The sequence below is a fragment of the Rana temporaria genome, chromosome 3 (genome assembly GCF_905171775.1).
Source record: "Rana temporaria chromosome 3, aRanTem1.1, whole genome shotgun sequence".
Lineage (NCBI taxonomy): Eukaryota > Metazoa > Chordata > Amphibia > Anura > Ranidae > Rana > Rana temporaria.
This window is the reverse complement of record NC_053491.1, coordinates 416663374-416688144: the sequence shown is the minus strand read 5'-3', so window position 1 is coordinate 416688144 and position 24771 is coordinate 416663374. Positions and strand designations below refer to the sequence as shown.

At 46.0% G+C, this 24771-nt stretch overlaps 1 protein-coding gene across 1 annotated transcript in view; it reads right to left on the bottom strand.

Moving 5' to 3' along the window:
* The window catches only part of DOCK5 (dedicator of cytokinesis 5), a 187757-nt gene extending 163557 nt beyond the window's left edge, over positions 1-24200 (bottom strand). Inside the window, 2 exon segments of the mRNA XM_040346102.1 lie at positions 3401-3484; positions 24043-24200. Of these exon segments, the coding sequence (XP_040202036.1) occupies positions 3401-3484; positions 24043-24085 (127 nt within the window). The 5' untranslated portion in view covers positions 24086-24200.
* Between the last annotated feature and the right edge of the window lie 571 nt (positions 24201-24771).

The following is a 24771-nucleotide window of genomic DNA, read 5'->3' as shown; positions in this document are numbered from 1 at the left end:
AAAAACGTCATGGTGGGCATGAGGCCATAGACTAACATGGAGAGTCGTTTTTAAGCTGCAAAAAAAGCTCAGAAAAGTGGCTGTAAAAACGTCCATGGAAATGAAGCCTTATGCTACAGAAAGGTATGTATTTCTTCTGATATAATAATGGGGTTATCATGTGATCTGTGTAAAGTGCGTTAAGCAGAACACTTCTAAAAAAATATCAGTTTTGCAGCATAAAAAAAAAAAAAAAAAAAAAAAAAAAAAAGCATCCAAACCTTACTGGGCAACAATATAATGAGTGAGTGAATAACTTATATAGCGCTACAAATGCGAACTGAATCGCCTCAAGGCGCTTGGTATCCATTTCCTTCTATTTAGCCTTCAGAAAAGATGGGTCTTGAGTTTTTTTTTTCTGAAGGCCTGGTGATTCTCTTCCGTTCGGATGTGAGTTGGTAATGAGTTCCACAGTAAAGGTCCTTGGACTGCAAATCTTCATTCTCCTTTGCTCTTGTAGCGGGCTTTGGGGATTTGTAGTAGATTTTGGTTAGCTGATCGGAGAATGCGATTGGGGTTGTGGTATTTTATTTTCTCACATAGATATTGGGGGGCGATGCCTTGTACACATTTGTGTGTCAGGCAGAAGGCCTTGAATGTAATTTGGTCCTTGACGAGCAGCCAATGGAGGGACCTCAGGGAGGGGGAAATTGATTCCCAGGGTTTTTTTCCCTGTTACCAGTCGCGCTGCCGTGTTCTGGACGACTTGCGGACGGGCAATCTGGTATTTTGGGAGACCTAGGTACAGGGAGTTAGCATAGTCGAGCTTGGAGTTTTATAGCTAGATTCAGAGACGTTTACTCCGGCGTATCAGTAGATACGCTGTCGTAACTCTGAATCTACGCCGTCGTAAATTTAAGCGTATTCTGGAAACCAGATACGCTTAAATTAGGCTAAGATACGAGCGGCTTAAGTCTCCTATGCCGTCGTATCTTAGGGTGCATATTTACGCTGGCCGCTAGGTGGCGCTTCCATTGATTTCGGCGTAGAATATGCAAATTAGCTAGATATGCCGATTCAGAAACGTATGTGCGCCCGGCGCATTTTTTTACGTAATTTACGTAAGGCTTTTTCCGGCGTAAAGTTAGTCGAACAAATAGCTGGCCTAGCCAATGTTAAGTATGGACGTCGTTCCTGCGTAAAATTTTGAAATTTTTATGTTGTTTGCGTAAGTCGTCCGTGAATGGAGCTGGACGTAATTTACGTTCAAGTCGAAACCAATACGTCCTTGTGGCGTACTTTGGAGCAGGGCACACTGGGATATGTCCACGGACGGCGCATGCGCCGTTCGTTAAAAACGTCAATCACGTCAGGTCACGAATCATTTACATAAAACATGCCCCCCTGTTCCTCTTTTTAATTAGGCGCGCTTAGGCCAGCCCATTTACGCTACGATATGCTACGCCGGGTCAAAATTAAGCCGCCCTACCTGAATCCAGCTATAAGTGTTCCCACCACTACTGCGGTGTCTTTTTTCGGAATGAAGGGCACGAGTCTTCTTAGTAGACGCAGGAGATGGTGAGACCCTCTGACTACTGACCCAATCTGAGCATCCATTGTCATGTTGGAGTCAAAAATTACTCCTAGACTCTTGACTTTGTTGCTGGGGGTAATGGTCTGTCCAATTATGGGCGGGGGCAACCATGTCGTCCTGGCAGATCTCTTTGTGTTTGCATGGACCAGAAGGAGTTCTGTTTTTGATCCATTGAGATTGAGGTGACTCTCCGTCATCCAGTTGTGTATTATAGTGAGGGATTTTTCTAGTCCGGGGAAATGGCCCTTTTTGTTGTTTATACGAAAGTAGAGCCGAGTATCATTGGGGTAGGAATGGTAGAGTAGATCCTGGTTACTGATAATTTTGGGCAAAGGTAAATATTGAACAACATGGGTGACCCTTGAGGGACTCCACATGTCAGAGCACTTGTCAAAGCTGAACTCCTGGAAATACAGCTAAATACATGGGAGAAATACATAGAAGGGATCCGTTTTACCTGCCAAAGGATGTGCAGCTTTTTCCATCCAGTTCTGATATTTACACAGCTCTGCCACACAACACAACCCTGTCTGGCAAGACAGGTGACCCCGATTTTTATCTGCTGCAGGTAATTTACGCTTACAGGTCTTGTCTTTAAGGAAAAAGAAGCAGCAGACTGGTGAGCTCATCTCTCTGCTCTTTCCTCCTGTAAGCATGTTTTTGTTAGCACATAGACATTACAATGCACCGGATTGGCTTCCCATGCCGCTTCTCCCTTTCCTTGGATGAGCTCTGCTTTACAGGGACGTGAAAAGGCTGACACCAAGTCAAATTAAAGTAGAACTAAAGGCCAAACTTTTATTTAATTTTTTTTTTGGAAGGGAGGGATAACGCTGACAGTTTTTAACCATCTGTGTCCAGGGGAGGGCTGGGCCAGGGGGCAGGGTGGCAATTGCCTCCCAGGCCGCTCTAACTTATGTTCAAAATGGCCCACATCCGCTGCCCTCTACCATTTTATTTTTTATTCTGCACTAGGAAGTCGGGCCGGGGGCACGGCCACAGTGGCTGACCACTAGCTGTTGTATTCCGGGAGTTGTAGTCCACGCTCAAGCTCCCGGTGGGTGCAAAGCAGAGCAGTGCAGAGGAAACTACAACTCCTTGGGACTGGATTCTTGGAAGCAGGCAGAGGCAGTGTGTGCCAGGGAGTCGGGATGCAGGGCTGGGTGCTGGCTGCAACTTGACCCCAGGACCAAGAGCATTACCCCCCCAGGAGGCCGTGGCATGCAAGGACCTGCTGAGCTGAGATCACTGAGTTGAGAGACCCTGACACCCCTAACTGACCCTCTCATACACCCCATGTAACCTCCCCCAGTGATCAGGCTGCATTAATGGGCACTGGAGTTGGCTGCACTGATGGGCACTGGTGAAGCTTCCTTTTAAAAAGCAGGTGGGCCATGGATGGTGAGCTCATTCGGCGGTTCAATTGGCCACTTGACTGGACTTGCCCCCCAGGTCTAAGGCTGCCAGCCCTCCCCTGTCTGTGTCCCACTGGGGAGATTTCCCTTCACTTTCTGCCCCATATCCAAAACCAAAAGAAAAAGTTCTGCCTTTAGTTATACTTTAGGATTTTATATTACTAGCATTAAAATTTCATGTTTTGATTGTATTAAGTACAGAGATGCAATGATTTGTTTCTGTTATAGCCGCCTGAAATTCAGCATTGACTTGGCTTTAGAGTTCCATATTTCACACACTTTCAGTGTGTTCAGATGACAGTCATCTTTGGGAAGTACCTTTGTTTTTAGTTTGGTCTAGACTCTAGACAGACAGAACAATTATTGGTCTGTAGTGTAAAAAAAAAAAAAAAAAAAGTAGGTAGGTCCTTACCTTCATACGTCTCAAATATCTGCACTGTGTCTCCCACCCGCAGGCATAGTTCTTCTTCATTTTTTGCTTGAAAGTTGTAGATGGCTGTAGAAGAAAGTAAATGAATTATTAGTGTAGCTCCCTCCTAGGTAGGTACTAGAGAGTGTATATAGTTTTTGGCTTTTCTGCATAACCCTTTCTTAGAAGTTAAAACCCGCATTTTTTTTATAGAAAATTACTTAACCACTTATCTACCAGATTGACGGCGGCATAGTAGCTCAGTTGTTCTGACAGGCCATCATATGACGTCCTTGTCTTTTAAAGCCGCTAGGGGGCGTGCGCCCGCCGCGTTACTGGGAACACGAGGCACGTGCCCGGCGGCCGCGATGGCCGCCGGGCACTGGCGATTGCCCAGTAACTGAGCAGGACAGTGGATCTCTGTGTGTAAACACAGAGATCCACGTCCTGTCAGGGAGAGGCGACCAATGCTGTGTCCCTTGTACTTAGGGACACAGATCGGTCACCTCCCCAGTCAGTCCCCTCCCCCCACAGTTACAATCACTCACTAGGCTACACATTTAACCCCTTCCTCGCCCCCTAGTGTGAACCCCTTCCCTGCCAGTCACATTTATACAGTAATCAGTGCATATTTTTTTTAGCACTGTTCACTGTATAAATGTGAATGGTCCAAAAAATGTGTCAAAAGTGTCCGATGAGTCCGCCATAATGTCGCAGTCCCAATAAAAAAAAAAAAAAAAAAATATGTAGAAGAATACGTAAAACTGAGACATGTTTTATTTTTTTTAAAAAATTAGATATTTATTATAGCAACAAATATTGTTTTTTTTTTCAAAATTTACACTCTTTTTGTGTTTATAGCACAAAAAATAAAAACCGCACAGGCGATCAAATACCACAAAAAGAAAGCTCTATTTGTGAGAAAAAAAGGGCGTCAATTTTGTTTGGGAGCCACGTCGCACGACCGCGCAATTGTCAGTTAAAGCGACGCAGTGCCGGAAGCTGAAATTTCGCCTGGGCAGGAAGGGGGTATATGTGCACAGTAAGCAAGTGGTTAAAAACCCCCAAACATTATATATATTTTTTAGCAGAGACCCTAGAGAATAAAATGGCGAGTGTTGCAATTTTTTATGTCACACGATATTTGCGGTCTTTCAAACACGATTTTTTTGGGGGAAAACAACACTTTCGTGAAATAAAAAAAAACTAAACTGTAAAGTTAGCCCAATTTTTTTTGTCTAATGTGAAAGAGGATGTGACGCAGAGTAAATAGATACCAAACGTGTCAGGTTTTGAAATTGCGCACACTCGTGGAATGGCAACAAATTATGGTACCTAAAAATCTCCATAGCTTTAAAAAAAAAAAAAAAATACGATTACCAGGTTACAGAGGAGGGCTTTTGCTAGAATTATTGCTCTCAGTCCGATGATCGCGGCAATTGTGTGTATTGAACATCGTTTACATATGCGGGCGCAACTTACGTATGCGTTTTCTTTTCTACGCGAGCACGCAGGGGCTTTAAAAAAAATAAAAATAAATCGGATTACATTCCTTATGACAGCAAGAAAAGTTAACATCCCTTGTGAAGTAATAGGTGGTGACAGGTACTCTTTATGGAGGGCACCAGGGGACTAAAAGACTCCAAATCCCTCCCTTGCACTTAAAGTATTCAGATCGCCAAAAACGGGCATTCTGAATACTGTCGTTTTTTTTAAGTCGGTACCGTTGGCAGCCGAGTAAACCGTAAGGGACTTTGCTTCCATGTTTTTACATAGGAGACTCAATCAAAGCCATTTCCAGCTTCTATCTAGTCTCAGCCTAGCCGGCGGATGCAACGGATCGTGGACCGGGTCTCCCGGTGGGACAGGAGGCTCGGGAAAAGCGGCGAAAGGAAGGGACACCCCTCCTGCGCCACTAGAATAACAGCTGAGCGGCCTCTTAGCCGTATTGGTTATCACTAAAAAGCCAACCACGGGCTCTAAAAAATGTTACCAGGGTGATGCACCAACCCTTCAAGCCACAAATGCAAATTTGCGTACGGTCAGCGATAAGGGGTTCAAAGATGGTCTCTGGACAGCCGCACTCTGAACAAATTGTAGCCTTTTATTAAAAGAAGGACAGCACTACACGTCACAGCAAAATAAAACCTACTGCCAACGCGTTTCGCACTGAAACTAGTGCTTAGTCAGGTGCAGGCATTGCCTGCACCACTCTGCAATGAAGGATATTCATCTGGGTTCCCACCTGGAGCGGCTAATCCCTTTTCCAGTGATAAGGGGTTAACAGAAAAACAGACAGGCAAATTTAAGTGCTGGCTACTTAACAGAGAGCAGTGATTGATGAATGAGGTCTGCTCAGTGTGCTCCGATACCGATTCATGCTGTCTTGGAGATTTCACACTAATCCAATAGTAATGAATCACATTGGACAGTGGGAGGAAACCCAGCAGGTGAAAGCATGGATGAAGATACCTTTTATAACACTTTCCTACTAGAGCCAGTCCAACTGGCCTGCTGGTTCGTTGCCTTTTTTAGTCCCGATATTTTGAAGGTTCTGTTCTGTGAAAACTTCATCAAACAAAAAGCAGAAGATTACAAATAAAAGTTCTTCTCAGCCACAATGTGGTTTCCATGTCTAAAATGTTTTGAGTTTGTTTACTGAAACGGTAATTTCTCTATATCCATTTCCTTTTTAGGCCCCATTCACACCTAGGCGTTTTTACGCCTGAAGCGCACTGCTCACAAACGCCAGAGGGGAGAATTAACATTATTCCCTATGGTGACTGTTCACACCTGAACGCCTGAACGCCCAAACGCCTGTCGCGTGAAGCTCAAACAAGTCCCGGACCTTTTTTTGTCGCGCGAATCGCGCGACAGCGGCGTTTGAGCGTTTTTTTTCCCCATAGGAAGTAATGGGAAACGCGCGTATTGAGCGTATCGCGCGACAACGGGCGTTTGCTATGGGCGTTTCGTCACTTTAATCAATAGAACTTGTCGCCCATGCAGAAGATTAAAAACAATCTACCAACATAGCAACAAGTGATGAAAAGATGATAATTTTTCCTATTGGCTAAAATAAGAAACGCCGAAGTACAAAAACGTCGCACGACGCTGTATGCAAACGCGCAAATAAGCATGAATACGCGCGAAAAAAAACGCCCGAGAAAACGACCGAACGCCCTACGCTCAGGTGTGAATGCAGCCTTACATATAACACATATTGTTATGCACTGGAGGGGAGAGTAGCGAAATTAAGTTTACTTTCACTTATAAATACTTATTTCAGAGTCATTGACTCAGAACCAACATGGAGGAAAATATCAGAATACTTGATACTTGTTCAAGGTCAGTGCTTCAAAAATACTGACGCTATTGGCACACCATGATAGCCAGGCAACTAGTAACTTTAGAAGGGGAAAATAGCAATGGCAGCAATCATTCTGCTATTACAGGTTTCCTTTAACCACTTAAGCCCCGGACCAATATGCAGCCTAAAGACCCAAGGTGTTTTTACAGTTCGGGACTGCGTCGCTTTAACAGACAATTGCGCGGTCGTGCGACGTGGCTCCCAAACAAAATTGGCGTCCTTTTTTCCCCACAAATAGAGCTTTCTTTTGGTGGTATTTGATCACATCTGCGGTTTTTAGTTTTTTGCGCTATAAACAAAAATAGAGCGACAATTTTGAAAAAAAAGCAATATTTTTTACTTTTTGCTGTAATAAATATCCCCCAAAAACATATATAAAAACATTTTTTTTTCCTCAGTTTAGGCCGATACGTATTCTTCTACCTATTTTTAGTAAAAAAAATCGCAATAAGCGTTTATCGATTGGTTTGCGCAAAATTTATAGTGTTTACAAAATAGGGGATAGTTTTATTGCATTTTTTTTTTTTATTTTTTTTTTACTACTAATGGCGGCGATCAGCAATTTTTTTCGTGACTGCGACATTATGGCGGACACTTCGGACAATTTTGACACATTTTTGGGACCATTGTCATTTTCACAGCAAAAAATGCATTTAAATTGCATTCTTTATTGTGAAAATGACAGTTGCAGTTTGGGAGTTAACCACAGGTGGCGCTGTAGGAGTTAGGGTGCACCTAGTATGTGTTTACAACTGTTTGGGGGTGTGGCTGTAGGAATGACGTCATCGATCGTGTCTTCCCTATAAAGGGAATGACGCGATTGATGCGCCGCCACAGTGAAGGACGGGGAAGCCGTGTTTACACACGGCTCTCCCCGTTCTTCAGCTCCGGGGAGCGATCGCGACGGAGCGGCTATAAACCAATAGCCGCGCCGTGGTCCCGGATCGCTCCCCGAGCGGACCCGACCTCCGCATGTAGCGGGGGGGGTCCCGATCGGACCCCCCACCCGCTAATAGGCGAGGACGTACCTGTACGCCCATGTGCCTGTACGTGCCATATTGTGGACGTACATATACATGCGGGGGTCGGGAAGTGGTTAATGTGCAACAAAAAAAAAACCCAGGGCCAGATTCACACAGAGATACGCTACCGTAACTTTTCCGGCTTTGGTTCGAATCCTGAAAGATTGCGCGCCGAAAGTTACGGCGGTGTAGTGTATTTCTGGCGGCGGAATTCAAACCGGCGATTAGGGGGCGTGAATCATTTAAATGCTCCGTTTCTAAATTTCCCGCCGTGCTTTGCGCGAAATGACGTCGCAACAACGTCATTTTTTGAACTTAAGACGTGACTTACGTTCATCCCTATTCACGGACGTCTTACGCAAAAAATAAAAAAAATAAAAATTTCAACGCGGGAACGACGGCCATACTTAACATGGCAAGTCTTTCTATACGCCGCAAAATAGCAGCTTTAACTATACGCCGGTAAAAGCCGACTAGAGACGACGTATGAGAATGCGACGGCCGCGCGTACGTTCGTGGATCGTCGGAAAAAAGTTCATTTGCATACCCGACGCGGAAAACGACGCAAACTCCACCCAGCGGACGCCGAAGTATTGCATCTAAGATCCGAAGGTGTGCGAAGCCGTACGCCTGTTGGATCGAACCCAGATGCCGTCGTATCTTGGTTTGAGGATTCAAACTAAAGATACGACGCGGGTAATTTGAAAGTACGCCACGTATCAGTAGATACGCCGGCGTACTCTCTCTCTGGATCTGCCCCCCAGTCTCCAAGTATAGCTCTAATCTAAAACCCCTAGCACTAACCTACCCCAATCCATAAAATAAACCCCAACAATAAGTACACCCTTCTGCAGTATATTAACCTTAGACTGTGGTTGAAGCAAGGGCACTTAATTGTAACATCTCTGTACCACCTCCTTAGACTGGCCAACACAAGTGTGTTTCTATCTAAACAATTCATTTGGTTTATCAAATAGACTCGGATACCATGTATTTGATGGTGAAATCTAAAGGAGATTGCACCATCAGATAGTATTGTATTTGCTCAGGCTTAGGCCTCGTTCACATGGCAATACTACAACGTATGCCCGTACCAAGGCCATGTTTACCAGCACAAGGGTTGCACGTGTGTTCCATGCAGTACCCTTCACATCGATTGAGATACAGCAGCCGCACAGACACAGCCGCTACTGTTAAGTATGGCTATACACAGTGGCGTCAGGAGGGGGGCTGACGGGGGCTGGAGCCCCGAGTGTGCCCCCAAAAAGCCCCAGGTCTCGATATTCGGAAATGCATTATTAGCCCAGAGCCGTTTAGACAGAGAGCAGGGAATGATCTCCCACTTATTCAGCGTGGCCGAGTGACGTACACAAAGTCCCGCCTCCTGGACCCGGCTTCTTTGATGGACTTCACACTGGTCCAATGCTGGGACCGCGAGATGTGTGACGTTCATCGTAGGTGCTGCCAGGCCCAGGAGGAGGCGGGAATGACACTGCGGCTGCACTGGGAGATCCCCACTCACTCTGTGTAAATGGGAGGGCGGCTCTTCTATCCTGGCTCTGGCTGCCTGGTGCCTGCAGGGCTGTCTGAGTGGTGGCGAATGGGATGGGTGCACTCGCACACTACAGGTAAGGCTGAACACCAACAATCTGGAATCAAATTTCAAAAGTGTGCAGGGATATGAAAATCCTGTTTCAGTCTTTGAATGCCGGTTATTAAATAACGGAAATTTGTAATTATATTGTTCCGTACATAATTACTATCAGACATGTAAAGAAAAGCCTGAATTATATAATTATACTGATATAACCATTTTAAACATTTACTGCCTGTGACAAGTTATAAATGGAAGTGTCGGGAGATCAGAGGTTATCTGAAGTCTGACGTGTGCTGATGTGCCGTCAGGTAGGTCAGTGTATGTGTAGGTGTCAGGTAGGTCAGTGTAGGTGTCAGGTAGGTCAGTGTATGTGTAGGTGTAGATGTCAGGTAGGTCAGTGTATGTGTAGGTGTTTGGCGTATGATCTGAGCACTGACAGGCTGACCCCCCCACCCCTTCAACCGCTGCAGCAATGCTGGCATCACTCATATGTCTATTTCCCAAAGACAACCTCTGGACATGACGCCGAGCACGTGCACTCAACTTTTTTGGTCGGTCATGACAAGGCCCATTCTGAGTGGAACCTGTCCTGTTAAACCGCTGTTTGGCCTTGGCCACTGTGCTGCAGCTCAGTTTCAAGGCCTTGGAAATCTTCTTATAGCCTAGACCATCTTTATGTAGAGCATAAATAAATTGGAGAGAGGAGAGAGGGCTCAATCTGCAACTCTTCCTCCCGCCCCTACCCCTCTGTGTCTGCCCACACTCCAATCCCTGGCGCTGCGCCTCAGAAAAGAAACGTGGAGGCCAGAAATTCCAGCAGACTCTGGACGAGAGGTGCTGACTGCCAAGGGGTAAGTGAGCTCACAATCCATCCCTGTCTGTGATTAAAGTCTTCCCCCTTCTCTCTCCGACCTCTGAGTGAGAACACTAAAGGAAAATCAGGATTCCTAAAGCATCCTTTACATCAGAGTTCCCCTTTACACCAGAGGCCACAGTAGGGCTGGGAATAAAAAATCGATTAGATTTAAAAATCGAGTTGGTAGGTCAAATTATTTTTTTTCCTATTACCGGGTGCAGACCCTCACAAATTACCCTCCTGTGTCCCTCCTGCCTTGGTGGCCTCTCTGGGCTGTGCAGGGGAGAAGTCAATCCGCTGCGATCCTGGGAAAAGGCCGCGAGGCTGGCTGTGGTGGACTAGGCCGAAGCCGCGGCCTCACCTAAAAAATCCTGCCAGCAGCTTTTCAGGACCGGCACGGTGTCCATAAAAAAAAAAAAATGATTTTAATCGTAAATCGAGTTTTTTATTTTAAAAAAAAAAAAAAAATTTTTTTAGGGAAAAAAAAAAAAAAAAAAAAAAAATCGCCCAGCTCTAGGCCACAGTCTTCCCCCTTACATCAGAGTCCTCTTCGTACAGCAGAGTTCTCAGTGCTCCCCCTTAAATCAGGGTTTAAAGAGCATCCCTTATGTTGGAGTCCCCACAGTTCTCCCTTACATCAGAGTCTGCAGAGTCCCCCCTCACAGTGAAAGGGAACTCTACGAGTTCAGATGTAAAAGGGGAACTCTGTGGACTCTGATGTAAAGGGGGACTCTTGTTATTAACTTCATAGGATTAGAAATTGTATTTAATAACAAAATATATGTATAGTTTATACAATAAAAAATAATAATTGCTGTGTGCCGCTAAAGTGTTCAGGTTTGACTTGAAGAAAAGGTGGCAACCCGAATTCAGCTGTAAAAAAGCACCTACATGTTCCTGGCCAGCAGAGAATTTTCCAGACACAGCCATGTCCTGATCATAACAGCAATGCAATAAAAATTCTGTTGTAGCATTATCATAATAGACGGCCTCCGCTCCTGGGCACACAGCCCCCGTGTTTCCAGTTCTCTGTCTATAATGTTATTTCACTTTCCAAAAACTTCCTGTGTTGGCAGTCATTAAGCTGTGCTATTGCCGTTATTACTTAATCAATGGAAGCCGGCATGAATAAGAGCTTAGCAGTGAATAGAAGTGACTCAGGTTTCCTGTATGTGTGCAGGAAGGAGGAACACCTCTGAACTTTGCTCTCTCTATAGGAGAGAAACAGAAGGCCAGACTCAAAGACAGGTGATAAGCTCTTTATTGGATTCCATGCACAGATGGGAGACAACTCTGCCAAGTTTCAAACTCTAAAAAAAAAAACTCAGAACTTTTAAGTGGATAAACAATTACCAAACCACTTTCAAAGAGTGCTCAGAGCAAGTGCTAAGGGACCACTTTCTTTTTATGGCGTCTCTCCCTTGCTGGTTAGTCCAGGGCCATCGCTGCTCTCGCTCTAGAAAGTGATTCTGCAGGGTATGGTATGAGGGAGGCAGTGACACCCAGCAGGGGTAGGGATTCCTTCAACTGGGTGAATTGTTAGTTTGACTTTGAATTTCAGGAGAACCAGTCAGGAATGGACGTTTGTAGTCAATACAGCACAGGCTTGAATTTCAGGAATGGTTCTTTGTACTGTTGTTATTTACTTTTGTATTTTTTCGCTGTCAGAACAAAACAGTGAGGCTGTTAGGCCCCAGCATAGTCTGAACTGCCTCCTCGTGGGCGGGGCTAGTTTGTTGGTATCCAAGGAGAATGGCAGAATTAATATTAAATAAATTAATATTTGGTTAAGTGAAATTAACAAATAACCCATAAAGTACAGCAGCAGGCTACTTGCTTAACAGCCTCAACCCAATTTGGTATCAGAGTCTCAGTGATAACAGGCGACAGGTGCAGAAGCTCTCAGCAAGGTTAGTGGCACAGCGGAATAGTTCCAGCACTTAACTTTTCACCTTAACAAGGTTTACTTTACTGGAGAAGCAGCTGAGTAGAGGGGTGGCTGCTTGGCAGAGAAGTGGCACTTGGAAGACAGACTGAAAGATCCACGACTGGGGACCATAGAGTGCTATGAACACAAGTAAATGTAGATTGGAACAATTCATGGTTCACGGCTGAGGACCATGAGGATGTAGGAGCACAATACAAATGTTTTACTTACTGGATCCTGGTACACAAGACAGTCCACAGGTGCAGCCTCTTGCAAAGCGGTCCAGTATTCAGACCGTAGGGCTCCAGGGGTAGGCAGCTTCTCTCAGCTCACAGATCCATTCCCACAGGGCTAAAAAGACCAACTTCTCAGGGCTCCAGACTATTTAACAGCAACCTATGTTGGTCCGGAACTTTTAAAGCTGTGGGAGGGCCCCAGTGATCGACTGGGTCCCCAATATTGAGAAGATCCCAAGCGTTTTCCCAGTGAGAGGAAGCTGTTCGGTGGGGAGTCCATCTGAGGAGAGCCAAGAGAGGCTGGCAATCCAATAGGGTCTCGACAATCCACCAGGGATCAAGGGAATCGATTACTGAAAGGCTGGACGTTGGTCACCTATCAGTCGGTAACAGGGCCGGTGCAAGGATTTTTGCCAACTAAGGCGAAGGTGCAGCTGGAGAGGACAGTGTGCAGCTGCGCCACCCGGGTGGAAAACATGATGATCGTGAGGAGGAGGATTCAAAAATACCGCGGCAGTGGAGAGCTCAGAACGGCCTCAGACAAGGAGAGGAGGCTTGAGTACCACCATCTCTGTGGCGCCTGGGTGAACTGCACCCGCACGGCGCACTCAGAGTGGAAACAGCCGGCTGGAGGTGGAGGTCTCGTTCGGACGGCTGCAGCCGATTTTCCGCCCTGTCCATTGGCTGGCACTGGCGCCGTAAGGCAAGCGCCAAAGTTGCCTTGCGCTAGCGCCGGCCCTGGTCGGTAACCTGCAAACTACCTGAAGGAGATCCAGGCCAAAGTCTATTAAGGAAGATTACCTCCGCTACCTCAATCCTAAGGAGGGTCTGTGGCAGAGACTTTTCCTCTAAGTTCCGAGCAATACTCTGGCTGCCAGGTCAGTGAGAGAGGCCTGTCCAGGTACGCTATACCCACTCCGGCTGGAGTGGGTATTGCTACATTATTATTGAGCTCATTGAGCAGATGGAAGTCTAGAAATTGTTGAATATAGCTAAAAAGCAGCACACGTGGATGTAAACCCTTCATACACCCAGTGGAGTGAACAGCCTCAGATGATACACAGAGATGAACCAAATCTCCCTACATAGGTTTTACATCCATATCAGCTGTCCTCACATTTATATATGGTTTAGAAAGTTCAGAATTGTTAGGAGATTTTCTCTTCCTGTTTAACACAGAGTGTGATGTCTGGGCACACAGCCAAGATAGCTAACATTGCTGATTGGAGGAAAGGCACACACCCCCTCTCATCATAGGCAGACACTCTCAGAGGTGTTTTGTAATAGGGCCAGCTCTCTGCTAATCTTTTTATAGCAACCTCCCCTGACAGAAGATTCAGGCTGCTTTTATCCGATGTGTCCTAGAATTTGTCAGGAGTTATCAGGCTGATAACAGAAGAAGGTTCAGAAGAGAGCTATAAGACTTAGCTCATTGAAGAGAGATAACAAAAGCTGGCAGATATATCTGCCCAGCTCAAATTTCATGAATCGGGTTTACATCCACTTTAAGCAGTTTTGTTGTTACTAGTTTTACCTGGCATCTTAAAGGTAATGGCAGGTGAAAAACCTAGTGCATTTACCAAATGATACAAATCACTTCACAGTGACAGCAACCTAGTCCACACTACCCTAGCTGCATTCAAGTCGGATCCCTAGGGCAGCGAGATGTTACAACCTCCATTCAAGATGTCAGGAAACAGGTCCTCAAAGTCCCATAAAGTTACTGACATGAACAAGATAATCATCAGGCCAATTAAAGCAGAACTTCACTCTCTCACAATCAACATTGACTATCTTTAATCCTTATGCCGCTAGTATTAATACATTGATAGGAAAGTATATTATATTTACGTGCGTTTCACACATAAGCATGGGTCATGGATGGAGGAGTTTGCTTTGGATATTAAGAGCCCATTCACACCTAGGCGTTTTGTCGCCTGTAGTGCGACGCCCGCTGCCGCCCCGACACGCCAGAGGGATGATTTAACATTGCCCTCTATGGAGATGGTTCACATCTCCACGCCGAACGCCTGAAAAAAAGTCCCGGACCTTTTTTTCAGGCGGCTTTCGGCGTTCGGCATAGGATATGGGAACCATCTCCATAGGGGGACAATCTAGGGGCACATCTAGGCCGCAAATCGCGGTACAAAACGCCGCTATTTGACGCCGCAATTCACGGGACAAAAACGCCGCGATTTTGTCAGCCTAGATGTGAATGCAGCCTTACCCTTTCACGACTAAGCCCATTTCTGACATTTGGCGTTTACAAGTTAAAATCAGTATTTTTTTGCTAAAAAAATTACTTCGAACCCCCAAACATTTTATATATTTTAGCAGAGAATCTAGAGAATAAAATGGCGATTGTTGCAATATTTTATGTCACGCGGTATTTGTGCAGCGGTGTTTTAAACGCAACTTTTTGGGAAAAAAGACACTTTCACAAATTTAAAAAAAAAATGAAAAGGTAAAGTTAGCCCAATTTTATTGTATAATGTGAAAGATGATGTTACGGCAAGTAAAAAGATACCAAAACATGTCATGCTTTATAATTGCACGCACGCGTGGAATGGTGACAAATTACGGTACCTAAAAATCTCCATAGGCGACACTTTAATTTTTTTTTTTAAAGTTACAGAGGAGGTCTATGGCTAGAATTATTGCTCTCGCTCTGATGATCGCGGCGATAGCTCACATGTGTGATTTGAACACCGTTTACATTAACGGGCGCGACTTTCATATGCGTTTTCTTTGCTGCGTGAGCTCGCTGGGGCGGGGGCTCTTTAAAATGTTTTTTTTTTCTCTCATAATATAAAATTGTATTTAAAAAAAAAAATTGATCACTTTTATTGCTGTCACAAGGAATGTAAACATTCCTTGTGACAGTAATAGGTGGTGACAGGTACTCTTTATGGATGGATGGGAGGTGGGTCTAAAAGACCCCCCAACCCTCCTTTGCACTTCAAAGTATTCAGATCGCCGAAAACTGTTATTCTGAATACTGTGTATTTTTTTTAAACCGGCGCTATTGGCAGCCGAGTAAACCAGAAGTCACGTTGTGACGCCGCTTCCGTGTTTACATTGAAGAGACTTAAATTAAATAAAGTGTTTTTTGCTTTGTGGTGTTCAGATATAGTTCAACTTTAACTGCTTGCCAACTGTCCAATAGAAAATTTACACAGCAGAAGCCGATCAGTGGGTCCCGCGGACAAAATGTCGTTATACTGACAAAATGTAAACAAGGCAGACTGTCATTCTGCGAGTACAGAAGACATGGACCCTGTGTTTCTGTAAAGCAGAAACACTGATCCATGTTTTCCAGTAATAAAAGCACCTCCCCCACTACACTGAAACATTAGCTAGGCACACAGTTAACCCTTTGATCGCCCCTGATGTTAACCGACTTCCCTGCCAGTGTCATTAGTACAGTGACAGTGCACATTTTTAGCACTGATCGCTGTATAAGGCTGCATTCACACCTAGGCGTAGGCGATTTGCGGCGTTTTGTACCGCGATTTGCAGCGACAAAACGCGTTGTTTTTACCCACGGTTTATCCCATAGTTTGTAGATGCTATAACTTTGGCGCAAAACAATCAATATACGCTTAAACAAAAATATGTAGCAGAATACATATTGGCCTAAATTTAAGAAGAAATTAGATTTAAAAAAATAAAATAAAAAATGTGGATATGTTTTATAGGAGAAAGTAAAAATACATATTTATTTTTTCAAAATTGTCAATTCTTTTTAGTTTTTAGCGTAAAAAAAAAAAAAACACAGTGGTAATTTAATACCACCAAAAGAAAGCTCTATTTGTGGGGAGAAAAACACAGTGGCATATCACACAAAAAATGGCCTGGCCATGAAGAGGGGTAAATCTTCCAGAGGTCAAGTGGTTAAAAATGAATTACATTGTGTTTTTGCTTTGTGGTGCTCACATACAGTTTAGTTCCACTTTACGATCGGATCCCCTTTTCTATGAGCAGGCCATAGCAGATATATGTGGCTGAATTATTCAGTTGTGAATGAACGTAGTATGTGAGTGTATTCACTGTGATCATTTGGAAAAGGAAGGGACTGGTAAATTACATATTTTCTGGCCCCTTCCCCTGCTCTCCATCCTAAAACATCCCCCGCAGCAGCCGAACCGAGAGGTGAGAAGAGAAGTCACCAGCACTGTGGAGGGGGTGGCACAATATGGGGGGGGGGGGGGGCCCGAACGGTAGGGGAATCGGCACCGCACGTAATGATTATGGTGTGCCCTGGCACACCTCCTGCGCACGCCAATGGGGTGTTTACAATCAAATCTAAAGTCAACCAAACGGTAATAAGACTATCAATTAAAAAAAAAAAAAAAACGCCATTAATAACTGGAAAATAAAAAGGACCTAATTATTTTGATTGAATGGAACAGAACACAAGCCTTGAGGGCAGGAACTGGGAGGCAGGCCGGTGTCTTGTCGAGCTAGTTCCCCTATCGATATGGTTCCCTGCTTGACTGCGCAGACGAAGCCCACGGAAATCTCCGAACCTGATCAGCTGTACACGGCGCATGTGCGGCATCCAGGCTCATTCCTTACCATCCCCTTAGACTTGGAGGATGTTAAAAAAAAGAGCCAGGAGGCCGAGCGAGCGCAGCGAGCCGTTCGAGCAAAGCGACGACGTGAGGTCGACTGGGCACTTTCAGCAATTTCCACGTTGCCCTGAACCAGTTGCTACAGCTAATCAGGTTCGGTGATTTCTGTCAGCTCTGATGGCGCCTGCGCAGTCAAGGGGGGGGAACCATATCAGCAGATCATTGGGACAAGGGGTGGGCAGGAGGGATAGCTACCCTGGGCACTGTAAGGTGGGGGCGGCAGGAGAAAAGTACTGTTCTCATCTTAAAATTTGGGGGGGGGGGGGAGGGAGGTTGCCAAGATTGGTGATTTAGGGTGATTTCTGTTAGGAGGAGGGATGGGGGAAGAATATTTGTGCTGGGAGTAGGACATTTGAAGTTTCCCCGTGGTGCCTTCAGCTGGTAACACCATCTCTTAACTATATAGTTTACCCTCAGGTGAGAATGTTTGGGAAAAATTGTTTCGGTCCCCCATCTTCCTTCTTTTCCCCTCTCTGCCATACACCAGATTATTTTGCTTTTATTCATTTTTTTATAGATACATCTATTTTGTATTTGTTTCTGATGATTAAAAATATCCACAAAACATGCCTGTCATATGCTACGCCATTGCAATCATGTGTATAAAATTCTTCAGTATTTTCTATTTTTATCATTATTTTTTATTATCATTTCCAAGATAACCTATGCTTACAATTAAAGTGGATGTAAACCCACTCTCATCCTTTCTAAACTACTGCCATAGTGCTGATCTATAAGGATATACAAGCCTCCTGCATGTATCCTTACCTGTCAAATGTCTCCCCTCTGTCTGTTATGAGACCTGAAATATTGCAGATTCTGTGGGTGGATCTGTTGTCTGGAGCTCTGTGGGTGGAGTCGTGATGTCAGCAGACTCTCCGCCCACCTTTACACTCCCCTTGTCAGCATGCTTTTTTTCCTGTGTATTTCTTACACTAAATTCTGCTATGATCACTAACATCCAGTCAAAAAACAGAAAAGTAACCACATGACTTCATAAAAGTGGGGGTGGGAATTGAAAAATAATGCCTGTCTCCAGGTTAGTGCATGAGATATGTAAATAACCTGTCACTCACAGCAAGGGGGCGGAACGGACTAAGGTTTTTCTCTGTAAGTTCCTTTTTATTGCTCAGAGCTGGATTAACTCTTTGTGGCAAGACTGGGCACAGATGATAGGAAATCTTATACTGTACATTGTGACATTAAAAAAAAAAAAAAAAAATATCGGGTTTACATCCACTTTAAGCAGATTAATAGGCTATATAGCAATACATTCATTATTATACAAAGATGAATCATGTCGGAATATGTGTACATACATGAATTATAATGGTGTTATCTATTGTTGTTAATTCTATATATTTTTACCATGTTTTTTTTGTATATTTAATAGGAATCCTTAAACATGTTTTTGCATACCTATTTTCAAGTACAGTGGAACCTTGGATTGCGATTAACGCGGTTAACGAGCGTTTTGCAATACGAATAATAACGTTTTTAAAATCCTGACTCGGTTTGTGAGTGTTGTCTCCCAAAACTAGCAGGATTCAAGCCTCTGCGGTGTACAGTAGCGCATTTGGCCAGAGGTGTCTGGGGCGCCGGAGCTGATCGGAGCCGTTCGGTATTACTTGGAAACACTCAGGCCCAGAATCTCGTAGGAGATACGACGGCGTATCTCCAGATACGCCGTTGTATCTCTGAGTCTGAGCCGTCGTATCTTGGCGCCTGATTCAAAGAATCATATCCCCTAGAATTTGTATAAGATATGACCAGCGTAAGTCTCCTACGCCGTTGTATCTTAACTGCATATTTACGCTGGCCGCTAGAGGCGTGTACGCTGATTTACGGCTAGAAATATGTCAATTAGCTAGATACGCCAATCCGCGAACGTACACCCGGTCGTCACATTACAGATACGCCGTTTACGTTGGCTTTTCCCGGCGTAAAGTTACCCCTGCTATATGAGGCGTAGATGAGGCGTACACCAATGTTAGGTATGGACGTCGGAACAGCGTTGAATTTTTCACGTTTTACGTTGTTTGCGTAAGTCGGTCGCGAATAGGGCTGGGCGTCATTTACGTTCACGTCGAAAGCATTGGCTTCTTGCGGGTTAATTTGGAGCATGCGCACTGGGATACTTTCACGGACGGCGCATGCGCCGTTCGTAAAAAGCGTCATTTACGTGGGGTCACATTAAATTTACATAACACACGCCCACATCTTCCACATTTGAATTAGGCGGGCTTACGCTGGCCTATTTACGCTACACCGCCGCAACTTTGGTTTGAGAATACTGCACTTGCCTGTCAAAGTTGCGGAGGCGTAACGTAAATAGGATACGTTACGCCCGCACAAAGATGCACGCTTCTACGTGAATCGGGGCCTCAGTTCCCAAGTGTTTCCCAGGGCAGCCGAACGACCTCCAAGTATTTCTGAGTCTCTCCGGCGCCCCCCCCCACCTCTGGCCACATGCGGTATTGCATGCCATAGAAGTGAATGTGGAACAAATTATTTTCGTTTTCCATTGACTTCTATGGGGAAACGCACTTTGATATGCGAGTGCTTTGGATTACAAGCATTCTCCTGGAACGGATTATGCTCATAATCCAAGGTTCCACTGTAGTGTGCTTCATATAAAGTCCCAACCAACCCCCCTTTTTCAATATAGGACATCTGAAGTGGTGGGAGAAGATGTGTACTAGAAGGGGAACATTTTAGGGGTAGAGGATTTTTGCTAGGAGTGGCGATTTTTTTGGGTGGGTGTGGGGGAGTGGGGGCAAAGATTTGTGCTGAGAGGGGGTATTTCAGTAGGGGGTCAGATTTGGGGGGAAATTATGCTTAGGGGGTAAGCAAGCAGATTAGCGCTCAGTGTTTTGTGGGGGGTGTTTGCTGACACACAATGCTCCAACATCTTGGGGGGGCGCAGTTTGGCATGTTCGCCCCGGGCTCTCTCGTCCCGGCACTGCTGGGAAGGGTTGCCACAATCATAGGTAGGGTTCACCGGTTTCAGGCTGCATTGCATGTCATGGCTAGTTTGCTGTCCAGAACTCAAACAGCACATTGTGAAAGCACAACACCTTTCCCTTTGTTGTACGCTGAACTGCGTCGGATTCTCTCTACCGTCAGCCAGCAGAAATGTCTGTTATTACACAATCACACAAATCCTTCGCTGGATTCTTGGCGTTATAAATCACCGACAACCACAGGACCTCATGTGAAAAGTTATTTTGGAGGTAGTCGGGAGATTTTAATCACATGGCAGCGAGATTTTTTTAACCCCTTAGTGACAGCTGCCTCTGATAAAGTCAATATCCTGCATTTATTGCCACTGCCAAGAAGGAGTTAACTGTCTCAAAATTCACCTGTAGGCCCGACCTGTGATTGGGGGGAATGGGGGAAGGGCGTCATTATCTCAGCCATCATTCTCATATTGCACCTTGCAGGCTACACCTGTTTGTAAATGATCACAGGAGGTTGATGGACACAAAACGTCAAAGTAAAGTAGACCCCCGGGGGGGCCAGGTAACTAACCCTGGGACTGGAAGTCTGGAAAAGTCACACACAGAATACACATGGCTTGAGGCGAATGACAGTGGGCGGAGCCAGAGGATCACATTAGGCAGAAGCCAATTTACAATGGGCTAGATTCAGTTACATTTGCGCTTTTTTTACGGAGGCGCAGGGCAACGTTTTTGCCCTGCGCCCCCGCAAATTTACTGCGCTGCCCTTGATTCACGGAGCAGTAGCTCTGTAAATTGCGTGGGCGCGCCGGCAAAATGCCCGGCGTAAGCGCGCGCAATTTAAATGATCCCGTAGGGGGCAGGAATCATTTAAATTAGGCGCGTTCCCGCGCCGATCGTAGAGCGCATGCTTCGGTCGGGAAGCTTTCCCGACGTGCCTTGCGGCAAATGACGTCGCAAAGTGAACGTGAATGGCGTCCAGCGCCATTCACGAATCACTTACGCAAACTACGTAAATTTGAAATTTTGCGACGCGGTAACGACGGGTATACGCAACATTGGCTGCCCCTGCTAATAGGGGGCAGCCTTACGCGAAAGACGCCGTAGGGAAACTACGTAAACTGCGTACGCAGGGCTCGCGTAACGTTGTGAATCGGCGTTAGTATGCAATTTGCATACTATACGCTGAGCACAACGGGAACGCCACCTAGCGGCCATCGCAAGAATGCAGCCTAAGGTATGCGGGCATAAGAGCCTTATGCCGAGCATATCTTAGGCTGCAGTCGGCGTAACGAGGTTCCTGAATCAGGAGCATTCGTTACGCTGGGGCAAGTAAGCAATTGCGCTGTGTAACTATGGTTACACAGGTGCAATTGCTTCTTGAATCTGGGCCAATATTTATTGGCTGCAAGGGGAGAAGTAAATGCCATGATTGCACTATCACCAGCGATCGCTGTGCAAACTCTGTTCATGCTAATTTTGGGTTATAGATAAGGGAAGGGGTGGAAAGGAACGGCAGTCTGGAAAATCCTCAGCATTAGTTTTTCCATCACCCAGCATGTTCAACGTAGGATGATGGCAGGCCTAGAGAGGCGAGAATATCATAGTCCATTCTGACCTTATCCACATGGATGGAAAACGTTCACACTTAAAAAAAGAATTTCAGGTATAGATCTTTAGATATATAGCACTCAGGCTTTCACACTGCGGCTGCAGAACACACAGTTTACAGGTAATATTTTTAGCGCAAAAATGCCTGTAAAGTTCCTTAGCGTGAAAGTGGTCTAAAAGTCAGCAGCTACACATAATGTAGCCGTTGTTTTTTAACATTAGGACACATACCTGTCATGGAGTCCAGCAATGTCGGCACCGCAGCCAATGTTTTTATCAGCTGGTCGGGTGCTGCCACCGCCATTGCGGGTAAGCGAACCCGGCAGTGTAGCCTTTCTGCATCACGGCCAAGTCCCTACTGCGCATGCACGGCAGATGGGGGGGCTCGATCTGCTGGCGTAGTTCACCACAGCCCGGTCTTCCGGAAGTGGGGTACAGGGTACCCGCCCCCCCCCCAAATGTGCCAAAGGTGGCACCAGAGGGGGAGAGGAATCAGATAAGTGGAAGTTCCCCTTTTGGATGGAACTCTGCTTTATCTCCAGCGGTTTCCATCCAGCCCTGTCACACCGGTCGCTTACATCGGGTGTCCTCCTCAGAGTCCCCCCTTACATCAGGATGCCCTATCAGAGTCTCCATAAGAGTTCCACCTTATATCAGGTGTCCCTATCAGAGCCCCCCTCCCACCACATTAGGGTCCTCATCAAAGTCCCACCCCACACCAAAGTCCCCATTAGAGCCAAACATCAGCACCCCCACTTTACATCAGGTGTCCCTATCAGAGTCCTCCCCCATATCAGGTTCCCCATCAGAGTCCCTCTTTACATCAGGTGAACATATCAGCATCTCCATCAGAGTCCCCCCTTTACATCAGGTGACCCTATCAGCATCTCCATCAGAGTCCCCCCTTTACATCAGGTGTCCCTATCCGAGTCCTTCCTAATATCAGGGTCCCCACCTTACATCGGGTGTCCTCAGAGTCCTCTACATCAGGTGTCCCACGTTACATCAAGATCCCCATAAGACGAGTCCCTCCTTACATCAGATATGCCCTATCAGAATCACCATAAGAATCCCACCTTACATCAGGTGTTCCTATCAGAGCCCCCCTCCCACCACATAAGGGACCCTATCAAAGTCCCACCCCACATCAAGGTCCCCATCAGAGCAAAATATCATAACCACCCCCCCACAAACACCAGGTGTTCTCATCAGAGTCTCCCCTTACATCAGGTGTCCCTATCAGAGTCCTTAAGACTGGCACATGGATCAGTGAATGCATTATCAGACACTGGGGGGGGGGGGGGGGCACATCTCACTTCTGCACTCCCCTAGATTCAGGCCAGACTACAGATAAGCTTCTTATAAGTTTACCCATAGATCAAAGTCTTAAGGATCGGCTGAGATTTGAACCATTGATCAACGTGGGTGCAACCAGCCTGTCAGATTTTACATGCCATTTTTGCTAGTGGTTAATTTAGCTGCTAGCAGTAATCTCTGTGTTCTGCCAGTGGGGATGGCTCCTCCTGCCCCTCCGCCGGGAGAACCGACTGTGTTGATGGGGAAATTGAGCGATTTTCTTTCCTGCAAACTGGCTTTACTGTAGAGTTTACTAGCACTTTTAGATCTGCTTTAAACCAGCATTGTGCAGGTAAAACAGATTTACTGCCCTCTGCACTTTGCTGCGGGCACAAAAAATGTAGTTCCAGGTCATACATGAGATCCCTTGGATACTTCCTGATCTCGCCAGGACCTGTGGGACATTTGCCAACCCCTGATCACAGGTCTCCGGTGTGGGCACAAGAACACAATCTATTGTGAATTATGTCACACACAAATAACTCCCCATGCACACATATCCCAGGATGCTTTGTACCGACAATCCTGGAGAAACATTCAATGAGAGTGCAAGGACAGCAACATGGATCAGGAAAACTTCACCTGCCAGCATTGTACACTGCAATCTGCCCACCAGTCTGTGCCACTGATTGTCCCTCAGGCATGCACACAGGCTGCAGAGCTGGCATAGACCTCACCATACATGGTACAATCTGCTCATATCATCAACTTTAACATTTACCAAAACGATATAATATATGAAGATATTCCAATGGGAGGTTTCTCCCTAGTTGTTGGCAGATCCAAAGGAGAGATTGTACAATCTGATGCTAATGTGTATGGTGAGTGAAGTGCCATGTAGTGCAGGTGCCATAGCTGGCAGAATCCTCCCTCCATGGCACCTCTCATTTCCTCTGCCCCCATACAATCCAGGAGGGGCTACAACATTGTATCCAACAATCCATCAATATTTATAAACAGGACAGGAAGCAGATTGCAAGCATTGTGCCAGAAGTCTACATAGAAAGTTTGGTGCCAGGCGATCAGTGTGAGCTGGTGGTGCGGTGCCTGTGGGCACAGTGCAGGGAAGTCACACTCACCCACTCCGAACCTCTCCCTCTTACTGGGGATCCAGCGGGCCATAGTACATAAGGCGATCGGTGCTGGAAGTTACCGTGCTGGGCTCAGCCCTCCCCCTGCTGATCTCCCATCTCCACCATCATCCACACTGACTCACAGGGAAGGAGGGGGAGGAGGGCTGCCTGGTGCAGGGGATGGGGTAGGAGGGGTCACAGGGCTGGGGTAGGAGGGGCATGGGCAGCAGATGGTGAATGGAAGGGAGTCAGGGGAGCAATGCCTGTCATCGTGGGACTGTCTGTCTGCTACAGGAAGAGCCTTCTGTGATCTCACAGTCCTGCCTGATCTCTCCTCTGGGATCCGATCCCACAGTCCTGCCTGATCCCTTCTCTGGGATCTAATCCTGCCTTATCCCTTCTCACAGTCCTGCCTGATCTCTCCTCTGGGATCCGATCCCACAGTCCTGCCTGATCCCTTCTCTGGGATCTAATCCTGCCTGATCCGATCTCACAGTCCTGCCTGACCCCTCTGGGATCCCAAATCACAGTTTTGCCTGATCCCTCCTCTGGCAACTGATCCTACTTGATACCTAAGTCCTGCCTGATCCCTCCTCTGGGATGAAATCTCACAGTCCTCCTTGATCCCTCCTCTGGGATCTGATCCCTCCTCTGGGAACTGATCCTCCATGATCCCTCCACTGGGATCCGATCTCACAGTCATGCCTGATCCCTCCTCTGGGATCTGTCCTGCCT